The sequence below is a fragment of the Bos mutus genome, chromosome 15 (genome assembly GCF_027580195.1).
Source record: "Bos mutus isolate GX-2022 chromosome 15, NWIPB_WYAK_1.1, whole genome shotgun sequence".
NCBI lineage: Eukaryota > Metazoa > Chordata > Mammalia > Artiodactyla > Bovidae > Bos > Bos mutus.
Genome location: NC_091631.1, coordinates 62,284,852 through 62,297,136, shown reverse-complemented (window position 1 = coordinate 62,297,136; position 12,285 = coordinate 62,284,852). Strand labels below are relative to the sequence as shown.

The 12,285-nt window shown below is 42.0% G+C and overlaps 1 protein-coding gene across 3 annotated transcripts in view; it reads left to right on the top strand.

Moving 5' to 3' along the window:
• The first annotated feature begins 3,365 nt into the window (after nucleotides 1-3,365).
• Nucleotides 3,366-12,285, top strand: part of CUL5 (cullin 5) — a 128,461-nt gene continuing 119,541 nt past the window's right edge. For 2 of the 3 annotated variants that reach the window (XM_005903800.2, XM_070384275.1), the window contains exon 1: nucleotides 3,366-5,395. In XM_005903800.2, the coding sequence (XP_005903862.1) occupies nucleotides 5,372-5,395 (24 nt within the window). In that variant the 5' untranslated portion in view covers nucleotides 3,366-5,371. The remainder of the gene's footprint in view (nucleotides 5,396-12,285) is intronic. The other variant, XM_070384276.1, reaches the window with a different exon arrangement.

Genomic DNA, 12,285 nt, shown 5'->3' with positions numbered 1-12,285 from the left:
TATGGGGTGATGCTCCCTCCTTTTTGACCCTCAGGGGGCCTTTCTGGGCATGTGAAATGTCTCCCTTGCCTCAAGGAGGGGAAATATGTGAACTCTTGATCTTTCACTCAAACAGGGATTAGCCCCTCTCTGTACCTGCCGTAACTATTATCTCAAAGTGTCCAAAGGAAACAAATCCTGTTTTTTTTACCCTGTTTCTGTTGTTCTTTCTATTTCAAAGTGCAAACAGGAGGCTGACTGTAAATGCCTAACCTGGAGTTCACCTACCTCCTGTCTCAGGAAATGCAAACAGGGGGCTAGTTTTAAGCATCTTGCCTGAAGCCTATCTATCTCCTGCCTCAGACTGAAGATTTCATGGGAGAAAAGAAAGATGCCATTTATATTTGCAAGGAAGTAGAGATGGAGGTAATTCACTGCGGAGGAAGAAGAGGAGTAAGTGCTTATAAAATGAAGTAGGCGTACTAGGAAATGGAATGGAAGAGCAAGCCCACTAGAGAAAAATAGGACAGGATTGTTGGGTAGTGTTAAGTTCCCACCTGAGCTCTGAGTTTGAGTCTAAAGTAAAATCACACAACTCAGTTTTGAGTTTTTCTCTAGCAATGTTCAGCTACTTGGGTGTAGGCATGAAGAAGATAGAGAGGATTTATTGAAAGGTTGTTTTTACTACTTAAGTATGACAGAGGAGAAAAGGGACTAGGTTGTTGCAGATATTTTTAAGAAAGTGATTATTTAACATGTATAAATTAGACTGTGGGAATTTCACTCCTGACCATTGTCACATGGGTGAAAATCTTAGGATGGTTCTCTTCAGTTTCAATAAGTTGCTAGTAGGGATTTCACTTCCTTACCTCTCCATTCTCCAGCTACCCATCTTGTCCAGGGCCCCACTTTCTGAAAATAGGAATGGAGCTTAGGAATGTTTGGGGTCACGGAAGAGGAAGTCATCCAAACAGAGCAGTCCTGTGTACTGCTTAAGCAGTACTTAAGGTACCTTAAGCAGTACCTTAAGCAGACTTAAGGTACCTTAAGCAGTACCTTAAGCAGACTTAAGGTACAGGTGATTGCCAACAGGCAATACGGAGAAGGCAGCTACCTCTGGGATATTCTCTCCCAACAAAGACAACTAATACACCTGTCTGCACTGGCAATGTGTGGCATCCTCTGGCACAGCAAAGAAGGAGTTTCTGGTTTAGGAATAAGGATAGAAATTGATATAGGAATACAGTTAGATTCCAGTTACTGTTAGGCTTACGGTTGGGTTTAAGGTTGGCTTTGTGGGTCTTCCTGGTGCCAGGCGGTCATACAGTTTTTTGGGGTGAACTCTTCTTTTTCTCCATGTAGTACCCAGACAGAGGTCTAAGAAGCCCCAGTAGCTATCTTCCTTCCTCTCCCACTCCAAAATCTTGAAAACCCTTGATGCTCCATCTACTGTTTTACCAGTTATTAATAGTTTTTTTTAATAATTATTTATTTTTGGTTGTGTTGGATCCTAGTTGTGGCATGCAGGATCTTCTTTGTGGCATGAGAGCTTCTCTCTAGTTGTGGCTCACGAGCTCCAAAGCAAGTGCACTCAGCCGTTGCGGCATGAGGGCTTAGTTGCCAGGCAGCACGTGCGATCTTAGTTCCCCAACTAGGGATTGAACCCATATCATCTGCACTGGAAGGTGGACTCAACCACTGGACCACCAGGGAAGTCCTTAACTAAGAGTTTATTGATTACGCATCATACACCACCTTTATATGTACAAAGCTTTGCTTTTTCTTCTTACAAATGAAAAGCTTTGAATTTATTATTGTGCTAAAAATGGACTTCAAGAGCCTATTTTGGAAGTAACAATCCCAAACTTCCTGGTAGTTAACAGATGCTTTATGGTCTGCCAGTCTTGCTTGGATTTCTATAAGGAAGTGTGAAAAAATAAACACGAATATATTTTTCAGATTTATATCATACAGCTGAGTGGGAAAAAAGATGTTAAGTGTGTAAGTGGTATGCCATCGTTTGTGGGAAGAGAAAAGACATACACATATGAATGTTTATATATGCAGCAAATGTCCTAGGGATTCACAAGAAATTTATAATTGTTATTTCTGAGTAAGGGACAATGGTTGCCTGAGGGACTGTGAAGGAAGGGAGGTCTATCAAAAAACTTCCCAACATTTAATTATGAAAAGGGTTAAACATATAGATAAACTGAAAGATTTTACATAGAGGACACTAGTTAATCCATCCCAGATTCTGCCATTAACGTTTTTTACTATAATTGCTTTGTCAACTCTTCTATGCAACCATCAATCCATCTTATTTTTGATACATTTCAAAGCAAATGGTAAACATAACTTCAGTTATCCCTAAATTCTTCAGCCTGAATATCATTAACTAAACTCAAATGTTGTTTTGCTTTTTCTTTTGAATGAAATGCAAAAATCTTAATGGGTACACGGGCTGGTTTTGACAAATAAACAGAGGTAAAAATCTGCCTGCCAGGCAGGAGACATGGCTTTGATCCCTGGGTTGGGAAGATCCCCTGGAGGAGGAAGTGGCAATCCACTCCAGTATTCTTGCCTGGGAAATCCCATGGACAGAGGAGCCTAACAGGCTACAGACCACGGGGTCACAAAGAGTCGAACATGGCTTAGTGTTTAAACAACACAATAACAATACACCTAAATAAACCAAATACCTACCACAATATAGAACATTACCCTAGGAAAGGGAAGGAGGCTTACTTTTAACTGTATTCCTTTTAGTACCTTCTGAATTTTATGTTATGTGATTGTGTTCTCTATCTTTAAATAAATAAAATATTTAAATGTTTTAATAATGATGGTTTACAGAAGCTAAACTGGGTGAGGAAGGAAGTGAAAAAGGAGGGAATGATAGAGAACAAGGAAATAGTGGGGTCAATGGAATGAAGAACTCATTTGAGGTCAGACTGTAGCAATGGGATTGCCAGAGCAAGCAAGTTTGGAGAAAGGAATGTCTTGTTAGACAGTGGGATATTTGAAACTGAAAATTCAGAAGTAGTCATAAGGTTCAGAGTGTGATCATAGGAATAGTACAGGATAGTAGTCCCTTCCAAACCATATGTTCGAAACTGCACATTTTATTTTACCCTTGCAGTATTTATCACAACTCCATTTCAGAAACATTTGATTCGTGTAACTATGCTTAATATCTAGCTCCCTTATTAGACTATAAGCTCCAAGAGGACAGAGGTCTTATCTGTCTCATTTAATCCTAGATTTCCAGTGCTCAGTACATAACAAGAAACTGGAACAGGCATTAGATATTTAATTACTTAATAATGAATTCTTTAAGAAGGATCATTAATTTATGAACAAATTCAACTGTTACATTGCAGTTTGTTGCCTAACTTTTTAATGGTACATAGTTATAAATTAATCAACTTACACTTTGCAAATAAAGCAGTAGAGCTGGACTAGGGTTGAAGACAACCCAGTGTCACTGGAAAAGGGATCCATAATGATACACAGTTTATTCTGGACCAGACTTTTTGGCCCACCCAGTTGTGACCTTGACCAGAAAGAAGTTTTCACTTTCTCATCTGTAGAACAAAGACTGGAGAAGGCAATGGCACCCCACTCCAGTACTCCTGCCTGGAAAATCCCATGGATGGAGGAGCCTGGTAGGCTGAAGTCCATGGGGTCGCTAAGAGTCGGACACGACTGAGCAACTTCACTTTCACTTTCCACTTTCATGCATTGGAGAAGGAATGGCAACCCATTCTTCTTGCCTGGAGAATCCCAGGGATGGGGGAGCCTGGTGGGCTGCCATCTATGGGGTCGCACAGAGTCGGACACGACTGAAGCAACTTAGCAGCAGCAGCAGAACAAAGATGACCTCTAAGAGTCATCCCCATGTTGACAGGACATTACAGACCTAGTGGCTCTTAATCCTTGTTCTACCATGTAGTCATTGTTTAATCATGCCTAGATTACTCTCTAATAAATCACTGCAAAATGTTGGCCACCTAGGTGGCATGATTGTGTCCATCGAATGAGATAATACTAAAGTTTTCTAAATTACCCTTCTCATTGGATTCACTACAGACCAATCACGTTGAAATGGGAATCTGATCATACAACTCCTCTGTTCAAAAACCTGCAATGATTGCCCATCTCACTGAGAATAAGAGCCAGTCTTTGCTGTGGTCTACAAGGCCCTATAAGGCCTTCTGCTCTTTCTCTCTACTCTAAACACACTAACCTTCTAACTAACTGTTCCTCTGAAACTCTGGGCAACTTGCCACCTGTGTTCCCCCCTATTGGGAATGCTCTTCTCCCAAATATGTCCTGGCATTCTCCCTCACCGCTTTCAAGTCTTTTTGCTCAAATGCCATCTTCTCAGTGAGACCTACTTGGATCCTGCTGTTTAAAACTGCAAACTGCATCCCTCTTCTCTATTTTACTCTATAGCTCTAACTTATTTCTCACATATTATGTATGAACGAACAGTTCGGAAACGTGTAGAATACAATACTAGGTAGGTATTACATGTAGGTTCTACATATAAATTACTTTCCCTTTATTTGGCCAGTGGTTTGAGGTCTGAAGGGATAAAGCTTAGGGGTCTTACAGTATAGGATGTTCTGGTATACCTGATCAACCTCTTAGAGGTTATTTCAGTGCCAGGCCCTCTTGAGTAGAAATATTAATAGTTAACACGTTCGTGCATGTATTCATTGATTCATGCACACAAATATTTCTTGGGTCCCTTCTATGCGCCAGTTCTCAAAGACAGCTATTACAAGCATTTCACTCCGGATAATGTCTTTTTCGTAACCTCACCCCAGCACTCGGCGGCGGAAGACACATACTCCTGCCAGCAGAGGGCGTCCCCCTGCCCTCGCGGCGTGATCTCGGCCCACGACGCTTTCAGGCTCCCACGCTCGCTCCCGAGCGCGGCCCCGCCCGCCGCGTCACGTGACGCGGCCGCCGAACCAGAGCGGCCGGTCCCAAACCGAGCTAAATTCGTTGCCAGTGGCCTCTGCGGGTGCCACCACAGAGGCTCATCTGAAGGAGTGGGGAGGCTCGTGGAGCCGATGCTTCCTCTTCCGATTTCAGGTCGGCTCCTGTTCCCTCTCACCTTTCGCCGCTGCCGTCTCCCTGAGTGTTTGCATGAGCTCTCTCGTTTGGGGAGGCCCCGGTGACCATGTAGGGAGGGAAGAGCGAGGAAGCTCCGGGAGTGAGGGACGAGGTCAGCGCTGTGTGCACGCCGGCGCCCACCTTATCCACAGTGCGGGCCCGGGGCCCCCTCGGCCCAGGTGGGAAACTCGGGCCTGCAGTAGTGGCCTGGCACGGAGCGCCACGAAATCTCGCGCGGTCTCGCGAGAGTCTAAGTTGAAGGAACATGGCGACGTCTAATCTGTTAAAGGTAAGACCCTCAGTCCGGCTTGGATTTCTACTCCGGGAGCGGTGGGTTCAGCTCTTGGGGAATGGCTCGGTTCTGGTTCAGCGGCGAAATGGGGAAGTGTTCAGGGGTTGTCTACCGGAAGGGAAGACGGGGAGGCAGCCGCCGAGGAGTGGAACGCGGTTCTCCGGCCTTGGGGTCGAGAGGCCCTGGTTGTCCCTGCTGCCGGTTGCCTGGTGGATGAAAGGCCCGGCCAAGGGCTTACGGCGGGCAGTGGTCTCAAGGGGCCAGCGCTGGCCCGGGACCCCGGAAGAAAGGTGATGCCGTGTCCTGACGGATCGGTCAGTTAGTGTCCTTAGGGTCTCAGTTTCTTCTGAAGCGCGAGTCTTGAGACGCATAAGAAAAAAAAAGAGAAAATCCCAGAAAATGTTGTTAACAGGTTTTAATGACTTGGACCCCCACCGCCTCAGTTTCTCTTCTCATTCTGTCTGCGCGGATTTCCAAGTCAGACGGCAGCGCCTGTAGCCCCACTCCCTCCCTTAACTGCAGGCTACACGTTCCCTTCTGTTCTTCCTTTCTTGAGTTCGTATTTTTACCTTTTTAACTTAGGAAACTGTTCCCCAACCCCATTACACCACACAACCAGATGACTATAGTGGAAGCACTGCCGTTGTTTTAGGGCTTAGGAAAGTTGCCTTATCAAAGACAACCGTTAAAGTTAGTTTTATGTATTTGGGATAGCAAGGGGGATCTAGGCCCAGAAAGGCAGATTCTCTACCATCAGTTACAAAGTTGAGAGGAGAAAGAGGAAGACATGACACTAGTTTCTTCTATGGTATGTTTGTAGTAGGCAATACTTTATACCTTAAAAGTATTACTGAAATGGGGGTAGTAGATGAGCTACTTCTCCCTCAATTAGGCCTTCAGACAGTGTTGATAGAGAATAGAAAATATATTAAAACTTACTGTAACCTCACTCTTGTCTTCTTTAGACTACGGATACTAACTGTATTAGTCCCTCTAATTTTACTAATTTTAGAGGCAGTATGTCGTCTTTTGTAGAAGGGAATGGCAACCCACTCCACTGTTCTTGCCTGGAGAATTCCATGGATAGAGGAGGCTGGTGGGCTACAGTCCACGGGGTCGCAAAGAGTGACACGACTGAGCAACTAACAAACACATATACACCGCCCGGCCACGCCACGCCCCTCCACCGTCCCGCCCCGCCCCGCCCCGCCCCTCCTACCCAACCCCGGGTCATCTTTTAAAAGAGGGAGGAACCTAGAACTAGACCTAATTTCTGCTACTTAGAATTTCTGCTCCATGACTTTGGGCAAGTTTCTAAATCTCTCCGTTCCCGAGTTTCCTCATCAATATAATGAATTATCAATAGCACTTATTTCATAGGAACTTTGTGAAGATTGAGCTAGTATATATATAATCTTAAAACAGCGACTGGATCTTAACTGGTATGCAATACACATAAATTACTACAGTTACCTCTGCTGTTTCTCTAAGAAAACAAGTTCATGGGAGTTGAGTAACTCACTACTTTTATAGCAGTATAGCAAAGTTCTAATATATTAATTCAGAAAGAAAACTTTAACTTGCAAAGACTCCTGTTAATGTATCCATGCATTTACATAACCAATAGTGTATGTTATTAATTGAAACGTGTTTAAGAAGTAATTGTGAATTTTTGACTTACTGATAATGTGGATATAAAGCAAAGTCTTTTTTCCTTCCGGATTTGTGTCTCAGAAAAGAGTGAGTCACTTTATTCTACTCCACACAAAGCCTTACAAAGCATTGTTTGGAGGAGATATAAGTCTGAAGCTCCTTCATTCAATACTCTTAAGTCATTACCTTGTAGAGATTATCAATCTATATGTATAGCACACACCCACCTATAAACTGAAAATGACACCTGAATGTATAGAAATAGGTGCTTAAGACTTAGGTTAAAAAGATCATAATTTGAGCAGTTCTGTAACTCAAATAACTTTTATAAATAAAAGGAAAGTGATAATGTTTTGACAAAACTGGTAAAAGTCACAGTCTCTAGTGAATATGAAAAGATGACAGATACACTTGAAAATTTTCAATTATTTAGTGAAATGTTGAAAAGGGGGGAAAAGAATTTCTCAATATTTTATGTAGTATGTGTTTTTTAAATACATACAACTAACAATGGATATTATAAGTAGACATTTGATTCTTTTATCTGTATCACCAAAAGTTTCCTTATTCACATTGGTCAGAAAACTTTTTTTTCTTTTTTTTCTCTCCTCATTGAAGTGTGTGTATGGATGGAGGGATTGTCCTGTATTTATGCCTTTAGAAATAGTTAATGAAAAAGTAGGAAATTTGTTTTGGAGAAATGGCAGGGAGACCCTTACCAGAATTCGTAGGGTCATTTGAATTAAAGTCTGGAGGAGGTTGGGGGGAAGGGATGGACTGGGAGTTTGGGATTAGCAGATGCAAACTACTGTATATATAGAAAATAGAATGGATAAACAACAAGGTGCTGCTTACTATATACCACAAGGAACTATATTTAATATCCTGTGATAAACCACAGTGGAAAAAACATGAAAAGATTGTTTATATATATATATGTATAACTGAATCACTTTGCTGTACAGCAGAAATTAACACAGCGTTGTAAATCAACTGTACTTCAATTAAAATATAAATAGATCAATAAATAAATTCAAGTTTGGTAATACCTTCAATAGTCATCGATCTGGCTAGGGAATGGCCAAGTTAGCCTCATTTCCTTTTTTAACAGGTTTAGTAGGCTGGTTCACTAGACAGATGCCTTGGACATGGTGCAATTAGATTTCATCAGAGCATATTTGACAGAATTACCATGTCTTATGCGGTTCATGGGGTTGCAAAGAGTCGGACACGACTGAGCAACTGAACTGAACTGATGGTCAAAATTGAGAAGTGTGGCCTAGAAGAGAATACAGTTAGAATTTGACTATCAGGTAAACAGCTGTATCTGAAGAATGATGAGTAATGTCATCAACCCTGAAGGGAGGCCTTTAGTGTTCTGCTGAAAAATAATGCCCTCTTCCTGTGTACCAGTAAGAAGTTAAGTTTATTGAATTTGTGAATGAAGAGTTTGGAGGGATAGCTAATATGTTATGAAAGATAACATGATTCAGAACTTTGTTATGAAACTTAAAAGTAAGAACCTAATGCAGTAGAAATCACCTACTTTTTTCATATTGGAATTTGATTGTATTAATAATGTATTCACTAAAGCAAGTAGACCTTTGCTGGATTTTAGAACTCTTTTGGATATACAAAGGTTTTGTGTTGTACATTTTGACATATGCAATTACCAGTTGCTTATGGGCTTGCCTGGTGGCTCAGACGGTAAAGCATCTGTCTACAATGCGGGAGACCTGGGTTCGATCCCTGGGTCGGGTAGATTCCCTGGAGAAGGAAATGGCAACCCACAGTACTCTTGCCTAGAACATCCCATGGACAGAGGAGCCTGCTGTCCATAGGGTCGCAAAGAGTTGGACACAACTGAGTGACTTCACTTTTCTATGGGCTTGCCAGGTGGCTCAGTGGTAAAGAATCTACCTGCCAATGCAGAAGACACAAGTGCCTTGTGTTCAGTCCCTGAGTCGGGAAGATCCCCTGCAGGAGGAAATGGCAACCCACTCCAACATTATTGCCTGAACAATCCCATGGACAGAAGAGCCTGGTGGGCTACAGTCCATGTGGTCACAGAGTTGGAACAGACTGAAGCGACTGAGCATGCATCATGCATCTTACTCCGAATAGCTGTTCAAATATTTTTTGTTAAACCTAACAAAACTATTCAGTTCTTAGCACATTATGTAGCCATTTGAATGCCCTTAACTTCTTTGGTCAATAACACAACGTTTCCTAGTTTCCCCTATGTTCTCCTCTTTTCCAAGGCACCTGCTCCATTGCCTCCTTCCGCTTGTTCTTAATCAGCTTATGTTTTCCCACCAGGACTTAGCAGCCAGTTCCCTGTTACGTTGTTTCAATCTTCTTTATCCTCACCTCTCTTGTGTTTTTCACCGACCTCCCTTCTCTCCTTTCCCAATATAATTATTTCGCGGGATTTAGTCTCCATCGTTTCTCTATTTTTGTACCTTCCTCTCCACCCTCCCCACCGCCCAGAAGTCTTAACTCCCATGATTTCACTATTTTTATCTCTTAACTCTGATCTGAGAGCTAGGACAAAGCACAGTGCTGACTGTATCAGTTTCCTGCTCATATACCTTTGATAGTTCAAATTATTCGAGATCTTTCTAGTGAGGTCTTCTCCTTAATTTCTCTCTCCTTCTCCTTCCCCTCTCTCCCCCTTCCTCCCACATGTGCATGGCCTTGCAGGAGCGCACACATACACATACATTCCTTCCCTCCCTCCTTGCTGGTTACTTTTTGGTTTATTATTGTACCAGAGTCTTCAAGACTTTTTATGTTTGCTGTTTCTTGTGTTAGGAATATCCACCGCCCCCCCCCCGCCCCACCACCAACCTGTTAAAATCCTATTTAAGTCATCAAGACTCAGCCCAGATAGTTCCTTTTTTCTGAGAGCTCTCATTTGGAATTAGTTGTTGCCTACTCTGCATGACCATAGCACTGCATCAGTATCTTCGAGCATTTACGTTTTGCCTTTTATGTTAGTTACAGGATCTGTTTGTGTATCTTAACTCCCTTTCTGGATTGTAAGCACTGTTAGTGTAGGGACTTTATATTTGTTGATGCTTTTAACCATTTAGTGTGGTGATTATTCATGCTTCATTTCAGTTCAGTTGCTCAGTTGTGTCTGACTCTTCGTGACTCCATGGACTGCAGCACGCCAGGCCTCCCTGTCCATCACCAACACCCGTAGTTTACTCAAACTCACGTACATTGAGTTGGTGATGCCGTCCCCTTCTCTGTCACCTTCAATCTTTCCCAGCCTCAGGGTCTTTTCAAATGAGTCAGCTCTTTGCATCAGGTGGCCAAATTATTGGACTTTCAGCTTCAACATCAGTCCTTCCAATGAATATTCAGGACTGATTTCCTTTAGGATGGACTGGTTGGATCTCCTTGCAGTCCAAGGGACTCTCAAGAGTCTTCTCCAACACCATAGTTCAAAAGCATCAATTCTTCAGCGCTCAGCTTTCTTTATGGTCCAACTCTCACATCCATACATGACCACTGGAAAAACCATAGCCTTGACTAGACGGACCTTTGTTGGCAAAGTAATGTCTCTGCTTTTTAATATGCTGTCTAGGTTGGTCATAACTTTCCTTCCAAGGAGTAAGCATCTTTTTATTTCATGGCTGCAGTCACCATCTGCAGTGATTTTGGAGCCCCAAAAAATAAAGTCTGACACTGTTTCCTCATCTATTTGCCAGGAAGTGATGGGACCAGATGTCATGATCTTAGTTTTCTGAATGTTAAACTTTAAGCCAACTTACTCATGGTAGGTGTTCCATAAATGAGTGATAGTTGACTGAAAAGAGAAGTCCAGTGCAGTATCCATGCATTGTAGATGGCTCAGTAAATGACCGTTGGTTGGTTAAAGGGAGGAATTTCTGGCTTTATTTCCTTCTAATTAGATCTAGAGAGAGGGGGAGAGAAGGGAGTAGAAGAGTAAAAGCAACGCACAAGACAGTCCAAACTTACAAATGAAATGTGAAGCACTACTTTTTTCAGTGGAAACTTTCTTACTCTTTGAGAGGAAAGAAAATGGAAATACAAAGGAGTGGTTCAAAGTGCGTATAGAATTAATTTTCATTAAAATAATTTTATAGACTCATGTGCAAGGCACCAGGATATAAAGATAATGGAAAACAGTGTTCATGGTCTTAGGGAATTAACCAGATATTAAAGGTTTTAAGGCAAGAACTTTAGAAGTGTTACCATGTGTTGGATTGGTCTCTCATAGACAGAGGAGATCACTTCTAGTGTGATGATCAAGAAAAGTTTTATTTAGAAAGTATTGGAACTGGATTTTGAAGAAAGGTAGACTTTTTGTTGGTGATGATCGGGGGAAACTTTGGTAGAACATGTTTGGCAGAGAATATGAATGTGATACCCAGATTTGAATAATGTCAGTGAATGTGATTAAGATACACAACTGGAATTATTTTTTAATGTCTATTTAAACATAAACGAGAGCCTTATTTAGATCCTAACTTTTCATTGGGTTGATGGAAATTGCCCTTTTGAATGAGCATCTAAGGGGAATGTGATCGTTAGGGCAACTGTCCTTCACTCCAGTGGCCTGACCTAGAGACCTGGTTACATTTGACACTCACAGCTGAGGGAGAAAACCAATTCAGGGGTGCATATATTGGCCAACCAAGTCAAGGCTGCATATATTGGCCAAGGGTAGGGGTGGGAGTGGGAATAGAAGACTAAATCGTATACTTATTTTATGTGATACTTACTATAAAAGTGTGGAAATCTTTCATGTTTTGTGAAAATAAGTGAGTGAGCAGTTACATAATCTGGAGGTGATATATTGCTTAAAGCTACTCATGGGAAATGACAGTTTAAGATAAACTGTGAGAGATCCATTATTTATCAATGGATTAGAAGAGAGGAACTTTAGGTTGCAGTGAGATTTCAAGAGGACGTTAGACATCCAGCCGGTGGATAGAGAAAAATGAGACAAAGACAGGTGTTTCTTATTAGGTATTTTGCAAGGGTCCTAGTGAACCTAGTTATATTATAGAAAGTCACGGCTCCTGCCTTGGTGTAGTGTATATAGTAAGTTGGTGCCTAATCAGTTCTGTTCACTTCAGTTCTTGTCTGACTCTTTGTGACCCCATGGCCTGCAGCACTCCAGGCTTCCTTGTCCATCACTGTCTCTGGGAGTTTGCTCAGACTCATGTCCATTGAGTTAGTGATGCCATCCAAACCAT